The following is a 20,016-nucleotide window of genomic DNA, read 5'->3' on the forward strand; positions in this document are numbered from 1 at the left end:
CCACAGTGCCCTAAGCAGTTGCACCAGACTATCCAAAACTATAGAATGTTTTAAAATGCATGACTCACAGCAAGAAACTTGAATATTCATGGCCACAGGGATTAATAAGAACTGGTAGACTGACTTTCTTCTATAGGGACAACCTTTTTATTTGAGTTCAAGCTGCAGGTCTCTGTAGAAGGAAAAATTAATCTGAATTTCACGTACAACAATTCAAGAGGAACACTTATTATTTTATGTATTCATCTGTATATATTCAACTTTTGCATAAACCCCCCAAATTTATTGTACTGTAATATCAACAAAATATCTAAACTGCATGTCTGCTTTGCATAAAGGAGGCGACTCTATTTTTAATAGCTCTCATCCAGTTCTATAGGGCAAAGCCAAAATGTTGAGAAGATGGGATTATAGTAGTTCAGAGGTCCACAACTCCCAGGCCGTGGCCCGATACTGGGCCACAGCCCATTTGGAACTGGGCCTTGCAAGCAGCTGGTGAGTACAGCAGTAAAGTGGATGGACTCAGTTACGATGTTGATGAGTGCATGATTGGAAATGCTGAAAGACCAGGTCAAAGACATATCATCATGGAGAAAAAATCTATCTATGTGGTCACTAGGAATTGAAAATTATTTGATGGCATATATTCAATCATTTACAGCCCTTGCATTCTTTGATGATCTCCCATTGATATACTCTCTCAGGGGTGGGCAACTGTGGCCCTTTTACAACCTGTGGACTTCAACTCCCAGAATTCCTGATACAGCCAAGCTGTAACTGGACTTTGTTTTTCTTTGAAGACCTGAGTAGTGCAAATGGATGTGGAGCCTTCTTGGAACTGCTGGAGATAGATGGTGTCATATCCCTCCCCCTCTGTGAGAGAGGGCTATTCAGAGGGAGAGGGATACGACATCATCTCTCTCCAGTCTACAACACAGTCCTTTCAGCAGTTCCAAGAATGCTCCACACCCATTTGCACTACTCAGATAATAATAATAATAATAATAATAATAATAATAATAATAATAATAATAATAATAATAATAATAATAATAATAATAATAATAATAATAATAATTTTATTTCTATACCGCCCTTCTCCTGAAGGACTCAGGGCGGTGTACAGCCTATTTAAAAACACAAGACAAACATCAATTTAAAATTTAAAATTATTAAATAAATTTGGCTCCATTTAAAACCCCAGAAATTTAAAATACCCCAATTTAAAATTATCATGTCAATAGCCCGGCCTGGGGGAACAACAGGGTCTTCAGTGCACAGCGAAATACCCGGAGGTCAGGGATCTTACGTATTTCCGGAGGCAGTTCATTCCACAGGGCTGGGGCTCCCACAGAGAAGGCTCTCCCCCTGGGTGTCGCCAGCCGACATAACTTGGCCAATGGCACCTGAGGAGACCTCTCTGTGGGAGCGAACTGGCCGGTGGGAGGCTATTGGTGGCAGAAGTCGGTCTCGAAGGTACCCGGGTCCTATGCCATGGAGCGCTTTAAAGGTGGTAACCAGCACCTTGAATCGCACCCGGAAGACCACTGGGAGCAAGTGCAGCTTGCGCAGGAGGGGTGTCACATGGGCACAACGAGTTGCGCACATAACCACCCGCGCGGCCGCATTCTGGACCAGTTGGAGCCTCCGAGTGCTCTTCAAGGGGAGCTCCATGTAGAGAGCATTACAAGAGATGACCCTGAGGACACAGATAAACCCAGAGGTGGGTTTCAGCAGGTTCTGACCAGTTCTGGAGAACCAGTAGCGGAAATTTTGAGTAGTTCAGAGAAGTTCTGACTGGCCTCGCCCCCATCTATTCTCTGCCTCCCGAGTCCCAGCTGATCGGGAGGAAATGGGGATTTTGCAGCATCCTTCCCCTGAAGTGAGGTGGGAATGGGGATTTTATAGTATCCTTCCCCTGGAGTGGGGCGGTAATGGAGATTTTACAGTATCCTTCCCCTGCCAAGCCCACCAAGCCACACCCACAGAACCGGTAGTAAAAAATTTTGAAACCCACCACTGGATAAACCTTCAAGTGGGCTCAACAACTCTCTAAAAGAATACAAATGACCAGCTGTCTGCAAGGAATATAAATCCTTCCATTCCCAACCATCCAGTCAGAGCTGAAGAAGTTTCTTGGATGAGAAGCGAAACATCTTCAAAGAAAAACAAGAAAGTCCAGTTGCCTCTTGAAAAAGCACTTTTGGGACCACCATGACCTGGATGACTGAGAATCTCCATAGACATACTATCCAATGCTGCTTAGCATCCAAGCTTAGATACTGCTGTCTGAGATGAACCTATAGCTCAGTTTACGTAGTATTGGTAAGATGCTTTAGTTTGTAAGAGTTCAAAATCAGCTTCTACCAAGAATCTAATGCCTCCAGGGACAATGTTAGCTCCATCCTAGCAGTGTATACATACTAATTTTCTCCAGCAGAAATTAACAGTCTCTATTTATTACAACATAAAAAGTAGCACTTGGTAAAACTCTAGTGGGAATAGCAGTAGCACTTAGACTTATATATCACTTCATAGTGCTTTACAGCATTCTCTAAATGGTTTGCAGAGTCAGCATATCACCCCCAACAATCTGGGTCCTCATTTTACTGATCTTGGAAGGCTGGAAGGCTGAGTTAACCTTTAGGGAGGGCAACATCTGCCCCTAAAATTATGTCTTTAAAAAGTACAAGTCCTTTTTCCGAGTGGACTTGGGCAAGAAATAATGGAGGTTCTATCTATAAAGCAGGTATTTATGTATAAATTCACTGCAAACATTTGCTGGGTTTTACACAAAAATGTGAAGGGCTAATTATTTTTATTAGCTTCCCACACAAAGTATTATTTATGAGAGCTGGAGGTGGGAGGACCTTTAACCATATACTTTACTGGCAGATCTGTGCAACTGTTCTAAAGAAGGTGCATCTGACGTGGCTATGTTCTTCAAAGTATTGGTCTTGACCAGAGGCCTTCAAACTTGGGAGCTTTAAGACTTGTGGACTTCAACTCCCAGAATTCTCCAGCCAGCTATGCCAGCTATGGCATAGCTGGCTGGAGAATTCTAGGAGTTGAAGTCCACAAATCTTAAAGCTCCCAAGTTTGAAGGCGTCTGGTTAAGACTGTTCAATAACTGTGTAGTACTTGAAAGAATGATGTAATAAAACAAATGAAAAGGTGACTACTAGATGATTTCTGATCCCAGTCTGTCCTAAGCTTTCTTAAATACAAAACCCTATTTCTTGGCAGAAAAGATAGCCCTTATTCCTCATCACCCTTAACCTGTGCAACTGAGAGGAGTATGGAAATTATCAGAACCATGTGCTTGTTAAGAGCTCTGTACAGGTACATCACATGGATATTACGAGAGTCAATACTTTATGTGGGCCTGCAAAGCAGTACTCTAAAGAGGAATTATGAAGCATGACTAACTGACCCTATTCCTCTTCCAGTGTGATCGATACTATCAATAATATCTTACTACACATTATATTAGATCCACTGCCTTGTCCATATTAAAAAAGAAAGAAATAGACTGATATAAATCTTTTCTCAAATAATACAATATCCCCCAATTAGTAAGGAAATACTTCAATTCCCAGGATTTTGTCACTGATGTGAAGGTGGCCATCTTTTAGCGAAGGGTGTTACACTGATTAGATTTAAGAATATTCATCACAAGTAAATTCCATGTTTTTTTAAAAAAATCACACTCAAAGCATTAAGCATTGCACCAATTTTTTTTGGGGGGGGGGTTGAATGGCCAGTATTGGCAGGTAATTACATCTCTGTATGCCTGCTTTCTTTTAAGAACTACACAATTTTCCTTTCTGATACACATTCATCCACCTGAGTATTGAAATTGTTGTGTATGGCAGAGAATTGGACATTAAAAGCATATATCACCAAAGGATCCTAAAAGCTGGCAACTAATTGGTTCCAATAGGGGCTAAATGCCTTTTCCTAAAATAATCTGAAAGTAAAGGATCACAAACAAAATGAGCAAGGGGAAAGAGATAACTCTTGTAAAATTAAAGATTCCAGCTATGCATTATTCCTTGATCTATGCATTATTCCTTGAACTATTAAATTTAAGTACATGTATAATAAAAAGTAAAACTGAAATTTACTTTATTTTATATAAGTGTGTGTGTGTGTATACACATATACATAAGGTAAAGGTTCCCCTTGCACATATGTGCTAGTCATTCCCGACTCTAGAGGGCGATGCTCATCAACATTTCAAAGCTGAAGAGCCACCGCTATCCGAAGACGTCTCCATGGTCATGTGGCCGGTATGACTAAACGCCAAAGGCACACGGAACACTGTTACCTTCCCATCAAAGATGGTCCCTATTTCTCTACTTGCATTTTTTACGTGCTTTCAAACTGCTAGGTTGGCAGAAGCTGGGGCAAGTAACGGGAGCCCACCCCGTTACGCGGCACTAGGGATTCGAACCATTGAACTGCCGACCTTTCGATCGACAAGCTCAGTGTCTTAGCAACTGAGCCACCACATCCCTTCATACATATTTAATTGACCAAACTAAGTAATAATTTTAATTAGCAATTTTATGATGTTTGTGTGTCTATATTTTTCTTGACTGTACACCGCCTTGAGTCCTACGGGAGAAAGGCGGTATAGAAATATAATAAATAAATAAATAAATATACATACATACATACATATATAATACTTTTACTTTTAATACTTTTCACAAGACTAAAATAACCATTTACTTTTAAAATATTTTTACATTACTCCTTTTTACATTTTTTTACATTTCTGCTCAGTTAAACGGACTAAATGAAAGGAAACTCCATTAACTGGCAGAAGCGTAAGGATATTTTGAAAAGAAAAGGCAATTTGTAGCATGTGTTTAAATCCTTGCTTTAAGTGACAGACCATGTTCCTCTGCTACTTCCATACATTTAAAATTCTCACTCAGATTATCAAGATATAAGTAGTGCTCACCCTTCTTTAAAACTCGCTTTCAACAGCTTATTCTTATCAGTGAAGCTGTTACCACTGGATCCAACTCACCAGCCTTTCATATTGCTGATACCATTCAATACACAGATATCAATGCATATAACCAGACATATAAAATAAAAAAAAGGGGGGGGGAGAGAATACTGGGCTACTGGATTATGTAAGGCCTCAATCTGTGTTATTGGCTGGACCAATTTCTCTATCCCAGTTGGAAATGATGGGAAATGCATTTAACATGAAAACCAGTATCACACAGTGGATAAAATATCAATTTGGACCAGGAAGACATATAATCAATTCCTGACTCATCCATTGAGATCATAGGTAGACTTTTTAGTGAGGGTAAAATTGGGCAGAACACTTTGATATATGTGCCATCAAGAGCTCAAACACTACTTTCATATTGTAGAAGATAGATGAGAGAGAGAGAGAGAGAGAGAGAAAGACGATAGGTAGACAGACAGACAGATGCATCAGGTAGCAGTAGCTAGCTCACTTTGCTGGATCTTTAAGAAAAAACTAAGTATGGTCAGAACTGGTTAGTATTTGGAGGGGAAATCAAAAATGAATTCCCAGGGTACAGGCTAGGCAAGAGAAATAAAGAACAAAATTAAGCAATATGATATATTCTAAAAAAGAGAGAGAAATTATTCTAATGCCCGGTAGCAAATACATTCACAGGTTAAAGCCACTTACAGTGATTGCAATCAAACAAAATTTGGAAACTCTTTATTAAATTTCAGTTGACTGAACTGCTAGTAGAAAGAGAGCATTTTGTCCCACCCATCTCCTAAAATCCTTTTCTCCCCAATTTATATTATCCTTAACTAATCCAGTCTTCCTCTAACATGGGAGAAAATTGTTTTTATTCAACTGGAAGAAGTTAAAAAGAGAGAAATTCTACTTGCTATGTTGATTAACCAGACTTTCCACCCCTATCTCTTCAGTCATTATAGGAAGGATTTCAATCCATCCTGAATTTCCTGCATTCAAACTTAGCATTCAATTCATTCCATTACTACTGGCTCTCCTCCAATTGGTAGCTTCAGTGTACTGGTTGCTATGACTTTTGCAGTTGCTCCTACTTCAAAATGCAGAAGGCATTCCGTATCACTACACTGTAATTTGTTGGGAGTTCATTAGCCACTTGCTTGAGGTGCTTTGATCGGTAATCACTTTGTCATGGTGGCATTATCACTGTTCTGCACCTGGCAGTCTCATGATGCTTGAAATGGTTTTAGTGTTAATAGGAAAACAATTTTTAAATGATGCCAGTTCACCCCACCCCTTCCATTTTTAATTAGAGAAAAACTTTGCTTTCTTAACTCTCACACCTTTTGCTAAATAGCTTGCAACAAAATAATGCCAAGTAAAGAAACAAAAACACATCACAGCCCCTATTAGAGAAAGGGAAATGTTCCATTCCTTGGTTTCAGTTATCAGGTTTTAAACCCCATGGGGATTCAGACATATGGAATGCTTTCCTACGAAAGCATTCAGAGTCAATGAATGGAAGTATAAACAGGGTTGCAAGTACAAATAAACTATTTCAAAGAATTGAAAATGAAAATCTGTGCCAAATCTGTGATTTATATTTACTTGTAGCATATATAGAATTTGTAATCTGTACTGTACTGCCTAAGAAAGGCTGGAGTTGTGAATCAGTATATTCTCAAAATTTCAGCTTTTGAATGAAATCAATAGATGGTCTTCCGTTTACCACTATCCACTCAGCAAACTCACCCATAATATGGTACAATTATTTTCCCCACCTTAGAAAGATGCCATTAATTTGGGGGAGTGTGTGGAATGTGCGTAAAGTTTGGAGTGGGTGGGAAATTGATGGAAGAAAAAAGTAAAGCAGATCAGTTCTTTTCTAGAGGGTTTATAAAAGAAAAGCCACCAGTTCCCAGTGAGGAAAGGCAGGTATATTGAAATAATTTAGTTACTCTATTTAAAGTGCATTTGGTTTGTTTTCAGCTATATTTGCATTTATCATCTTTTATTTATATTATTTATGTGATGGATTGATTGGTTTAGGTCTTTGTTAGAAGTTAACCTATCTTTCATTCCTTTCAAATTGTATTCCCTCCCAAAAACAAAGTAATTTGGGTTGAGACAGAGGGATGGGAACAAAATCACCCAGTGAGTTTCCATGGTTAAGGAAGATATGAAACTGGCTCTCCTTAATCCTAATGCAATGCTTTTACTACTATGTCACATTGGCTCTATGGAGGGCATTCAAACAAATATTTATATTGACCGCTGAATTGCTAATTTAGGGTTAGCTTCTTGGGTACCAACCTCCAAAAAGACCCCCTAACCATTTCAGATTTACCAATACAGTTCCTACTCAGAAAATAAAATACAAAAGATTTCCTATTCTGCCTAGAGCTGGGTTTTTAGCCTTGGCAACTTTAAGAAATGTGGATTTCAACTCTAAAGAATTCCCCTGCCTGACTGAAGGACAGTATGGATGTATCAGAGAGGGTATTATTGGAAAGTAGTGTTGTGGCCAGCTGGCAGCCAGCAGAGCTGGCAGCAGAATCGGACAGTGAGGAAGTTGGGGAGGAACATGGACCAGTCCTGGGGGCTGGGGAAAGCTCGGACGAAGGCTCTGTGTAGGAGGCAGAGAGGGAGCTAGACAGCAGTGAGGCAGAGGAACAGCTGAAGCCCGTTCCCAGTGTGCGCATGTGCAGAGCTGCCAGAAGACAAGAGCAACTCAGGAAGCAGGGTCAACTTGGGAGTAAAGCCACACCTTGAAGGTAATTGGCCCCTCCCATAGGAAACAAAAGAGGAGCGAACATGGAGTGCGCTTTTGCAGGAAACAATTCGTTCGTTCCATGACTCTGAGAGACTCTGTGCCACATTTTGCCTTGTACTTCGTTTGGAAACAAGTTACGTGGCAGCTTGCCAAGCGAGATAAAAGTGTGTTGATAAATATTCCTCTGAAAGACTGTTTGGACAGGCCTTGCTGACTGTGAATGAAAGTAATTCACAGTCGTGGAAATAAAAGGTTTTACTGGGACCAAGACTCTGCTTCCTGCTTTTTAAGGGAACCTAGGTCAGAACAAGTATTTGGCTGTGAAAAGGTCCAGGAAACTAAGAAAAATGGTGGGCGATGAATATTAAAGAACACAGGTTCATTTTACTATATTTGAAATAAAATTTCTGATCAACTTCAGGTCTGTATTTGCAGAACACACTGTTTCATGATTTGTTCGACCCAATTTTCAGATACAATGAACCATGTAATAACCATGCTGGCTGAGTTCAGACTACCCACTACTCACTAAATTAACGTGGTTGCTAATTTTTCTCTCATTTTGTCATGCAAATAAAGCCACTGTATTGCTGGAAATGTTTTAGAAATAATTTTATAAGGTAGATCAACAATATGGGAGCCCTGAACTATGAAGAGAGCTTGGGTTATGAAGCTCTTTATCATCAGAATTCCTGGAAACACAATTAAGCAAGTTTGATTGCCAAGGTCTCACTAATGTCTATCACATATCTATGTGTTTCCAGGATATACACTAGAAAAGGCTCTGTAAAAAGCAGAGTATCTGGTATCTTCTGAAAGCTAAAGTATATTCTAAACAGCATTAGACTGCAATGTACACCCAGCCCTAAATACAAAGTCTATGATTCCAGGTCAACAAACAGAACACTTTAAAAGTTTCTTCTAATCTAAAGGTGCAATGAATTCAGTGAATTCAGCCATAGAATGAGCAAGGAAAAGGCTTTATGTATTCTGTAAATGTCCAAGATACAAATAATCTTCGCATCTGCCTCACCTCCCTTATTGGTTTAACCAGTAAAGAGAATAGATCTTCAGACAACTTTTTTTTTTTAGCCTGGGGTTACAATTCCTTTTGTACCCACAATCCACTAGGAAGCTGTTTTGATGATGTGTTGATTTCACTGAAAAGCCTTTCAGCCCTTTTCTTAACCCTTTTGGTTTTATTGGGGTTAATTGCAAAATAGATCTGTTCACACATTAACACATTGCCATTTGCAGCACATAAAAAGCAAGACATTATTATGAGTTTGTCATCAAATGCTGGGGGCTTGGTCTGGGGGAGGGGAAGGGCAATGCATGCAGACAACAGATTGTCCACTTCTGACTAAGTAGCCAATAAATGGTCGCCATTTACTGTATATTAGTGCTGCTGAAAATATTCGGCAACCCTAATACAAATGCCCATTTGCAGTGAGATAAGTATTTTATATTATTGCTCTCAGAAAAAAAGTGTTTCATTCACTGCTGTCGGAATTGAACAGCGTGATTCATTAGCTAGAAACTGCAAGATGAAATATTAATTTCAGTTAACCCGATATCAAGGTCCTAGATGACAACATAATAAATTGTTGTTCTATCATTGGGTTTTTACACACTCTCTCTTTCATGCACACACACACTGCGTGTGTTTGAATTCAAAGCAACAAACATACCATCATCCCAGAAAGGCAGAATATTATTAACTTTCTTTGGTTGAGCCTCTTCCACAAAGTCTATTCATTCCTCCTCCCACCCAAAATTGATGATTTTATCTATCACAATTCAAGTAGATGCAGTGCTCCAAAGATGCTAGTTAGGAAATAGCAAACAAAATACAAGATCCCATCATCTACAGGGAAGCTCAGATTTTGAAGCAAAGTACATTTGCAGCCCTCAGCACAATATCAGAGAAGTTTAAAGGGGCCATCCTGTTCCAATGGATGGAAAAACAATCAGAATCTCTTATTTTTGTAATACCTAATAGCATTCTCCACTAGCACTCGTGAAATTGTATTTTAAAATAATATTCTAGGCCTTTAAAAGCAGCATTGCTTTAATGGAAACTCTAAAATTCAAATTGGCCATCTACCATTAAGTTTGCAATTTTTGCTTTACACATCTTTTCCACTATTTGTTTAGATTCTACATCTTTTGCACCTTTGGAAGTGTTAAACATACCCATACATGAGGAATTCCTGGTGATCTCTGAGCTTGGGAAACTCAGAGAGCACCAAGGACCCCTCCTTTCAACCCTGAGCTACATATATTCTCTTTTATTGGCATACCCATATAATAACATATATTTCTGTTTGGTAATTGAAAAAAACAAAACCATTTGTCTTTTCCTGCCTTACTGCAAGCAACATACTGGGGAAAATTGCTTCTAATATTATTGCAATCTTAATTTTTTATAGTGGATAAGAGGAACAGAATTGCTGTACATTGTTGACAACTGTCCTCCTTGATTGTGATATTCCAAGAGAAACAATCTTGAACTTGGGGAAGGTAAAAAGTTAACCAATGAGTGAACTCATGTTGAAAGGAGCAGAGCAAGTAATCTCTGCTCAGGACCAATCAAAGCTCTGAGAGAAACCAGTGGGCATATGGTCATGACTTCATTTTTTCGTGCAAACCGGCTATTGCTCTTTCCCATTCCTTGTACTTTGGGTTCATCTACAATCTCAATTTCTTGAACCAAGAGTCCATAAAACTTACATCATGAATACCTCAGTGATATTGCACAAGAAATTAGAATCCAGTGTTGAAATATTTTATCAAACTTTAAATACATTATTCTTTAAAATGTCAGATGTATTATAATTTTAATCAGAAGGCCCGATAAAGTTGTAATGGGAAACTCAAAGATCTATATGACCATTTGGTTATTCAAAAAGTGTATCGCGTCATAATGTAAAGTGTTTTATGCAAACATTAGGATGCTTTTGTGTGTGTGTGTGGTGGGATTCAGCCAGTTTGCACCTATTTGGGAGAACCGGTTGTTGGAAGAAATCTTATTTTGTTTTTTCCCACTTTACAGGGCTAATCCTGTAAGGAACTGAAAATTCTGGTGTTGTTTCTAGCCTAATCTTTATCGCCCTGCTTACATAAACTGCCTCTGGTTAACCCTTATTACATTGTAACAGCTAAGGCGTAGCACCCATCGACATGAATGATGTTGAGTTGGCCACACCCACACAGTCACATGACCAGTGAGCCACACTTATCCAGCTCATCATTAGGGCAGAGAACCGGTTGTTAAATTATTTGAATCCCACCACTGAAATATATATAGATATATATAAACACTTAATCTCTCCCCTGGCTCAAGCTGATAAAGGGAGAACTTGTGGCTCAGAAGTTAATAAAACTGCCTAATATGCAGGCAGCCCAAGTTTGAATCCGAGTAAGGGTATGGCTAGCTGATAAGAGCTAAATAGCTTGAAATAGATCTATACTAGTCTCCCTTTATTTTTTTATCAGCAAAGGCCACATTATATATATTCAGCTTTAACTGTAACCCAAATCTCATATTTTTATTGAATGTCCTGGACAATTTCTGGATCTCATACTTTGCTCTAAAATCTGTAAAAATACATGCAAACTGAGAACATCTTATGGCACAACTGAAGACCAACATTTTATATAAATAGTAACTTGAGTTTTCTCGTAGGAATAAAAAAGGAAATATCTGAATTTGACTTACCACAATTGGAACACCAATGTCTGGCCAAAGGAGATCTTCTGATGGAAGTTTGGGGGAATTCCAAACCACTACAACTTTATTTAAGTAAGGGAGACCATTGAGTCTCTCTAAAGAGTTCATTAAGACTTCCTCTCGCTCATAGGTTAACATGACTACTGTAAACTGCTCCCTGGGAACATTGCCACCCAATGAAGCTTGGAATTCCTTCCCAGAGCCACCAGCTCCACCACCAATAGGTCGAAATCCAGTGCCTGACCCTAAAAACTTGGCTTCTGAGGGTAATACAGGATCAAAGGGTGTGTGAGGAAAGAGGTGGAAGGGACCAGGAGCTGAGTTCCAATTTCTGTAAATATCCATTGCTGTGAGAGTAAAATTGCGTAAATATTTAGGAGATGAGTAAGGTGGTTCAGTTTCTACTGGCCCCAAATCTAAATCCCCATTGTCCGCCATATTGGGATCTGTGCCAGCAGCTTTGCCAGAACGGTGAGGGATCTCCACCGCCATTTCCTCTCGAATGGGAACAGCTGGAATTTGGATTCGAGTCCTTATGACAGCCAAGACTGTGCTAAAAACACTGTCTGAAGTGGAAAAGTAAGTTTCCCATAAGAAGCGGCCCTGCCTCCTCATGGCCAAGAGGTCATTGTCAGAAATGCTCCTCAGAAGGAAGTGCACTTCTGTAATACGTGGCTTTGGTATAATTAAGGCCGCCTCATTCCACCGAATTACATCATGATAAGGCAGTTGGACTTGCTCTCCAAGGATGACTGGAATAGCCCCAACTTCTAGAGCCTCAAACAGTCTCATTGCACAGCCAGCAGAGATCATAAGATGGGTATCACCCGGGGTGATTATCAGTGCAAAAGTAGATAATTTCAGTAGCTGTAGTCTGTCTTCCCTTTCTCCACAAAGAGCCCACTCAGTGGGCAAACTTGCCTTTGGCTGATTCTTACATGTAAATTCCACCAAGACAAAGTCCAATTTGCTGTCTTGAACAGCCTTTAATGTGGTAATGATCCTATCATCATAATCTGCTGGCGCATTTCCTTCGATTTCTTCCTCAAATGATCGTACTTCTTGTAAGCTGGATCGGAGAGATTCAACCTTCTCCCCTTGGAAACTGAATAAGTATTTTCTCTTTACCGGCACCTGGGGTGGGATCTCTAGGAAGTTGGGTTCAGACATGGCATGGACAAGAGGAGATACTACAATGTCAAAACCTGGACGATACTGTACATCATAAAAGGTGGACTGGGCAATCATGGCCCTCCCAGTACTGACATTATAAAGGAAGTTTTGAGTTTCTGACTTCCTGGATAAATTAATAATGAGATGGTTATGTCCATCTGTCCTCCAATATGGCAGAGCGTGCAACTGTTGTTCTAATTCAGTAGGTTTAGACATTACAGGTTCCTGCATTTCCCCTACTAGGACAATGTAGAGACAGGCAATGTTTGCATTTTCAGTAACATATATGTTAGTTCTGACAGTGGATTCAAAGGCTTGCTTAATTAAAGGATCCAATGAACTCCCAAAGTTAAATTGGTCACTGTTGTAGACATATACTGGAAAACCAGAGGTTAGTGGACAACGTGAATAGTCAAAGCAATTATGCAGCCGGCAGTTTCTATTGGATTTTGGCATGGGAAAACTAGAGTCATCTTTGTCTGGTAGCAGCCGAATCGGCAGTGAAAGCTTGGGCTGGTTCTGAGCCATCAGCTCTTTATATGAATGTTCCGTTTGACTGATAACATTCTTTAATTGCAGAAGATCCTGCTTCGCATTCTCAATGCTTTTCTTGCAGGCTTCAATCTTGAGATTCAGCTTGGCAATTTCACTGTTTAACTCCTGCCGCTTAGCTTCCAACTGGAGCAGCTCTTCACTCACTGACTCTCGAATTCGGCATAAATCCTCAACATGCTTCACCTCACAAAGTTCGTTACCTATGCGGGGACCAAAGATGCGCTTGCCAGCATCATCTACATCATCTATGGTGGTTAAGTAGTAATGGGCAATGAGCGGAAAGAAGACCAGGATAATGAATAATGTGAAGCTAAGCCAAGTGAGTCGAATCCGACTAGACCATCGTAGCATCCAAGGTTGGCCTCCATTCCCTACTCCCCCATTCCGCAACATTGTATACCCAGTCATGAGTCCCAAGGTTGGTGCCACACACCTCTATCACGTGGGATCAGTAGCCATACCCAAAACAGTTTGTATCCCAGGATTTCCAGAAGGAAATATTATTGTGTCTGTTTGACAAAAAGCCAATAGAATGGAAATTTCATCTTCTTGCAATGAAGGATACAACTTTTGATTTGACGGGAACCAACAATCAGTAACACTTCTCTCAAGCTTCAATTAACTGGGTGTCGCAAGGCAAGAAAGAAGAGGATTGACATGGCAATCAGAAGCTTTCTCTGGGCCAGATACACACAAAAGAAGCACTTCAAATTTACTGTTGTAGTCCGCATTCTGAATTAGCATCCAGTAGTAAGCAAGGCAACCATGAAGAATCCCATGCTATCAATATCCCTCGCCGTCATCATGCTGCTGGTACTCCACTAACCTAAAAAAACAACAATGATATATCAGATCATATAAACAGTGAAGTTTCCATTAGCCTAATTGTTTAAAACACAATGGATACAATACAGAGCTTCCTGCCAAAACTGTCTTCCTCTTACACATACTGTTTAGAATTTCTGATTGGTTAAGTGTAGTAAGTATATTGCCCGCTTATCAAAATGAGATAGAAAACATAATTTACTTAATAGCAACTCCTAAAAATGGCATAACCTTTTTATGGGAACATGTATTTGAACAACAAAGGAGAAATAATAACATACTGCTCTACCTACTATCTTTACAAAAATTATGCTGATCAAACATTATTTGAAAAGTATATCTGATGTTAGTGTCTTTGATGCAAAACAGAGATTGTCATTCAAATATAAAACTTACAAACGTATAAATACTGTATCTGTCCATTCTTAGATCTATCTAGAACACGGGTGTCAAATTCGATTTCATTGAGGGCTGCATCAGGGTTGTGTTTGACCTTGTGGGAGTGTGGGGGTGTGGCCAAGGTGGGCATGGCCAGCTTGACGTCACTCTTGTTGGGGGCACCTGTGGTGGCCCGAGTGCTCTGCCAGCAAAAACGGGCTCCCAATCTCAGTTTTCGGCTGGGACAGCCTCCTACAATCCTATGTGAACGAAAACTGATCTCGGGAGGGCGGCGCACAGCCCTCCTGAGCTCCGTTTTTGCTGGCAGAGGCACCCTGGGCCAGTCCTTCACTGTTTCCAAGGCGGCTCCGCGGCCAGATCTAAGCACTCCACAGGCCAGATCTAGCCCACGGGTCTTGAGTTTGACACCCCTGATCTAGAAAGATCTGCTTTTTATACTGAAATATAAATCAAAGGTGGCCCTTGATAACTATTCAACTTTAATTAGCTTTGGCAAAATATTAGAAACTTTATGACAATGATTGAAGAAGAACAAGTTTCTGAAGTAGAATTTAAGAACCAAATTAATAAAGAGTTTTTTTCCAAGTATCTCTGTTCTTATACCTTTCTAGGCAAAAATTTTCTGATGCAGGTTTCCATCACTGACATAAAGGGAACTGGATGAAGATAGGAATTAATCATACTTGAGGAAAAAAATCAACTGAGGTAATGAAAGGAGCAGATTTAAGAGGATTTTCCTCACATATCATAACTGGCTTACAGAATTTATTGCAAGACACGATGAAATAAAATAGTTTTTTTAAAAGAAAGGAAAAGACTAGTCACTAAAAGATTATGAAATGTCTGCTTGATGATATAGTCTCACATTTAAACAGAAAGAATATCTAAGTGATCTATTCTTGATGGTCCCCCTTCAGTGCTAGAAATCTCCCACCTTAGAGGACTCCAAATATATATCAGACTACAACTTCTAGGATTCCCAGTCAGGGTTGCCAATTATAAAATGTACAGGTAGTCCTTGACTTACAACAGTTCATTTAGTGTCCGTTCAAAGTTACAATGGCACTGAAAAAAAAGTGATTTATGACCATTTTCACAGTTACAACCTTTCTGGCATCCCAGAAAGGTCATTTATGACCGTTGCTGTGACCCAAGGTCATGTGATCCCTTCTGCGACCTTCTGACAAGCCAAGTCAATGGGGAAACCAGATCCACTTAACAACCGAGTTACTAACTTATCAACTACAGTGATTCACTGAACAACTGTGGCAAGAAAAGTGGGGCAAAACTCACTTAACAAATGTCTCACTTAACAACAGTAATGTTGGGTTCAATTGTGGTTGTAAGTCGAGGACTACCTGTAGTTAAATAAATGCAGAGAGATGCAAGCAAGGTCGCCATAGTAGTTCACTAACATTCAGGCCTGAACACCCATCAGAAGTATTATAATAGCATCTTTATTTGGGATTGGCTTTTAAATCACAAAAATGATCATGTGCCAAAGTTACAATTCTTCTTACTCAAAGAATTTTTTTGTTGTTGTTGCTTTGGATAATTCAAGAATGTGAAAACAAGATAAAAATACACTCAGCTGAATTGAATTAAATGCCAGCGAAGTCATTTGCAAACACTGCCCCCATTCATTCACAATGCCGCCAATAAAGGGCATCCACACACATTTCACAAGGAAAAAGTGAGATACAGTCCTGCAAAAACAACAAGAAATAACTCTGGATTTTTAACATTGTAGGTTATAGGAATGGAGGCATGCAGGTATTGGGGGAGGGACGGGGGGGCCTCCAAGTCAGCCTTGACTCCTAGCTACTACCTGGACAAATTCATGCAGTTTTCTTGACACGGTTTTTCAGAAGTGGGTTGCTTATTTTATTGTTCTATTATTTTACTACTGTTCTGTTTACACTCTTCTCATTTCTCCCTTTTTATTGTTATAAGCCGCCTAGTGCAGTCCCACAGTGAGATAGGTGGGAAATAAATATATCAAATAAATAAATAAAATAAATTGACTTTGGGCCTAAGATTGTGTTAGAACTCACACTATCTCTTTGGTTTCAAGCCTGGTGCCTCAAACCACTACACCAAACTGGCTCTCAAGAAAATAAAGACCCCTGTTGAAAAGCTACATTGTTTATGGATCTGTGTTATTGTCCTGATATAAGCATTAGTAGGTATTATGGTATTGGTATTATGCTGTCCAACTGTTAAATCTTCAAAGTAACATGTTATTGTTGTGCCCCTTGGTCCTACTGCCATCCCTAGGCTGTATGAAACAGATGGGGTTTATTGGATGCAGAATGTATGCAGGGACTAGCCGCTTAAGCTAAGACAAAGGTTTCAAAATATGCTTTGTTAAAAATGTATACAATTTATACCAGGGATCTCCAACCTTGGCAACTTTAAGACCTGTGAACTTCAACTCCCAGAATTCCTCAGCCAGCAAAGAGGAATTCTGGGAATTGAACCCCACAAGTCTTAAAGTTGCCAAGGTTGGAGACCCCTGGTTTATACCATCTGAGCTCCTGCCTGGAAAGGAGGAGATTCCAGGAGAAAAAGTTATGACCAAATCTTACTTCTGTGACCTTTTTTACTGACAGCCTTCAATCTCTTACAACCCTCTCCCTGTTCTCTACTATTTCTGATCCTCAAACCAAACGCTGCTAAGCTTTATCTCCTGCTGGACTGCTCTTTTTTCTCTTTTCTTCTAATACTGTAGTGTTTTTCAATACCAGCTGGCTGGAAATTCTGGGAGTTGAAGTCAACATGTCTGAAGAAGACATCTAATGTATCTTCTCTATTGTATCATAATCTTGTTTTTATTTATTTGTGCACTTTTATGCAGCATACCTGGCAGCTTTAAATTATTTACATGATCAGAAAGGTAATTTGAGGTAATTTGATTGAAATAAAATTCATGTATTTTGTGGTAGGCATAAGAATAATATTACAATATGGATCATCCAGTTATATTAAACATGGGTGATTCAGGCCAGACAAGAAAAAGAGAGCATATCTGAGAGCAGACAGCAAATACTATCATCTTAATTATCACAAGATTTAGTGACAGCTATCAATGTGAACAGTCAAGAAAGAATTAGATAAAATAGACATTCCCCTTATTATAAGGAAGAAGGGCAGGAGGGAATTATGTCATCCAAAATGGTACTTCCATCTGCAACTTTTAACAGCTGTAAAAGCTGGGCAGTAAGACAATACAAAATGAGGCACAAATCTAGGAAGTCTTATAAAAGGCTTGTTACTGACAACACCCCAGTGGTTATGTCTCAATGCTGATATTCAGGTATAAAAGTGCCTGCCTCCAAACTTTATGCCTAAGTAAAAATTGATGTAGTTTCCCAGGTTTTCAAGGATTTATGATTTATTTTTAGCAACTCCCAATTATTTGGCCTTCGAAGATTCCATAATCAAATTTAAAAGTATAATACCTCGGTACTCATCATTAATTGGTTCTGGGAGATGCAATGAGTACCAAAAGCGATGAGTACCAAACAAATTTTTCCCATATCTATATATATATAAAAGCGAAAACCACTCACACCATAATCACGAAATCTCCAGAACCGTAAAGCCTACAAACTTGAAATTTGCCACGTATTGGCTTCTCGGTACTCACTAAGAAAGGATTTTTCGAAATGACCATCAGAGCATTAGTATTTCCTATATTATTATTATTATTAACACGCTCTGATGCTAAGGAGTTCTACTCCCCCTCCCCACCTGAAAAGGAATCTGTTCCAAATGCAAAACACAAGCAGAGAAGAGGAGTTTCACTTTCAGTTTTACTTTCACAGCAGGAAGCAGCTTTAATACAGAACACTTGAGCTATGCCACGGCCAGGCTCCTTCCTGTCTCCTTCTTGCTCACACAGCAAATACTGTTTCACTTTCCAAACAGCCCTCTGATGCTAAGGAGTTCTACTCTCCCTCCCACCTGAAAAGAAATCTGTTCCATGCTCTGATGCTAAGGAGTTCTATTCCCCCTCCCCACCTGAAAAGAAATCTGTTCCAAATGCAAAACACAAGCAGAGGAGAGGAGTTTCAATTTCAGTTTTACTTTCACAGCAGCAACCAGGGGATAGGATAGGGGAGGCTTCTGTGGGGCAAGGCTGAGGGAGAGAAGGGGAGAGGAGAGGCCGATTGTAACTACTCATTAATTGTTAAGATGTAAATGTCGATTTATCAAGCCCTATGACATAGTTTTGTAGCAAAGCACGGATATCCAGCTAGTGGAATAATATAGTGAGTCACAAGGTAATTGACACTGATTAAATTCTGGCTTGTGCATTGAGTACCAAACAAACAATGAGTACAGGGACAAAATGCTTTCAGTACCAAATTCAATGAGTTTCAAAGCAGTTGAGTACCAAGGAACTACTGTAATTTAAAACAATTAATCAACCTGGAAATCCTATATTTGAAAGGTAGGACAAAATATTTGAAATAAGGGCTCCAATATTTCCCTACTCCTGCTAGAATATTTTGCTCAAATCTCTATTTTTATGCTCTTTCCACATCTCAGACTGAGATAAAAGAAGATCTCTTTTTTTGCTTGCATTACTGTGGGCAAAAACAGCTTTTGGATTTTAAAATGCTTTATGTGACTAATCTTGAGCAGAAAATCACAAAGCAAAAATTTAAAAGGAACCCTTGGAGAATTTTCCAATAGTGAGATGCCAGATTTCATAATACTGACACATGTTTTGGGTTATAAAGACGAGCCAAGATACTGTACGCAGCCTGCCTTAGAAGCAATAGTCCAAAAAAGTGACTGCTTGCTTTTCAGGAGGTTAATTCTTAGCTAGTAAAAACTTTATTGAAGCCACAAAAGGATAATGATGATCAAGAAACAAAAATGGCTTAGATTTCTACTTTTAATATCATCTTAAATGAACAACATATATAATGCTGAGCTTTAGGAAAAATACATTTTAATTATTACATGGATTTATCTAGCATGTGTCTGTTAATACACTACAGGTTCTAAAGTAATAGGCATCATTATGGCTGAAAATGTTTAGCTGTCATCTATATGGGGATTTTACACCCTGCTATGAAAGTTGGACCATAAGAAAGGCTGAGCGCCAAAGAATTGAGGCCTTTGAACTATGGTGCTGGAGAAGACTCCTGCGAGTCCCTTGGACGGCAAGGCGAACAAACAAGTCAGTCCTAGAGGAGATCAACCCTGACTGCTCTTTAGAAGGCCAGATCTTGAAGATGAAACTCAAATACTTTGGCCACCTAATGAGAAGGAAGGACTCACTGGAGAAGAGCCTAATGCTGGGAAAGATCGAGGGCAAAAGAAAAATGGGACGACAGAGAACAAGGTGGCTGGATGGAGTCACTGAAGCAGTAGGTGTGAGCTTAAATGGACTCCAGAGGATGGTAGAGGACAGGAAGGGCTGGAGGAACGTTGTCCATGGGGTCACGATGGGTCAGACACGACTTTGCAACTAACAACAACACACCCTGCTATCTTGTCTCAGCATTCAAATAATTATACTTTGAACTAAGGCTTCATCCAAAAATACAGAGTCCACACTAT

General features: G+C 39.5%; 1 protein-coding gene across 5 annotated transcripts in view; it reads right to left on the reverse strand.

Annotated features, from left to right (window-relative positions):
- Nucleotides 1-20,016, reverse strand: part of EXTL3 (exostosin like glycosyltransferase 3) — a 127,800-nt gene that overhangs the window by 17,157 nt on the left and 90,627 nt on the right. For 4 of the 5 annotated variants that reach the window (XM_034421279.3, XM_034421281.3, XM_060693092.2 and 1 more), the window contains one exon: nucleotides 11,476-14,041. In XM_034421279.3, the coding sequence (XP_034277170.1) occupies nucleotides 11,476-13,623 (2,148 nt within the window). In that variant the 5' untranslated portion in view covers nucleotides 13,624-14,041. Of the gene's footprint in view, nucleotides 1-11,475; nucleotides 14,042-15,042; nucleotides 15,092-20,016 lie in introns of those variants that run through there. The other variant, XM_087883313.1, reaches the window with a different exon arrangement.

Source organism: Pantherophis guttatus, chromosome 1 (genome assembly GCF_059756535.1).
Source record: "Pantherophis guttatus breed Tessera chromosome 1, ASM5975653v1, whole genome shotgun sequence".
NCBI classification, from domain to species: domain Eukaryota; kingdom Metazoa; phylum Chordata; class Lepidosauria; order Squamata; family Colubridae; genus Pantherophis; species Pantherophis guttatus.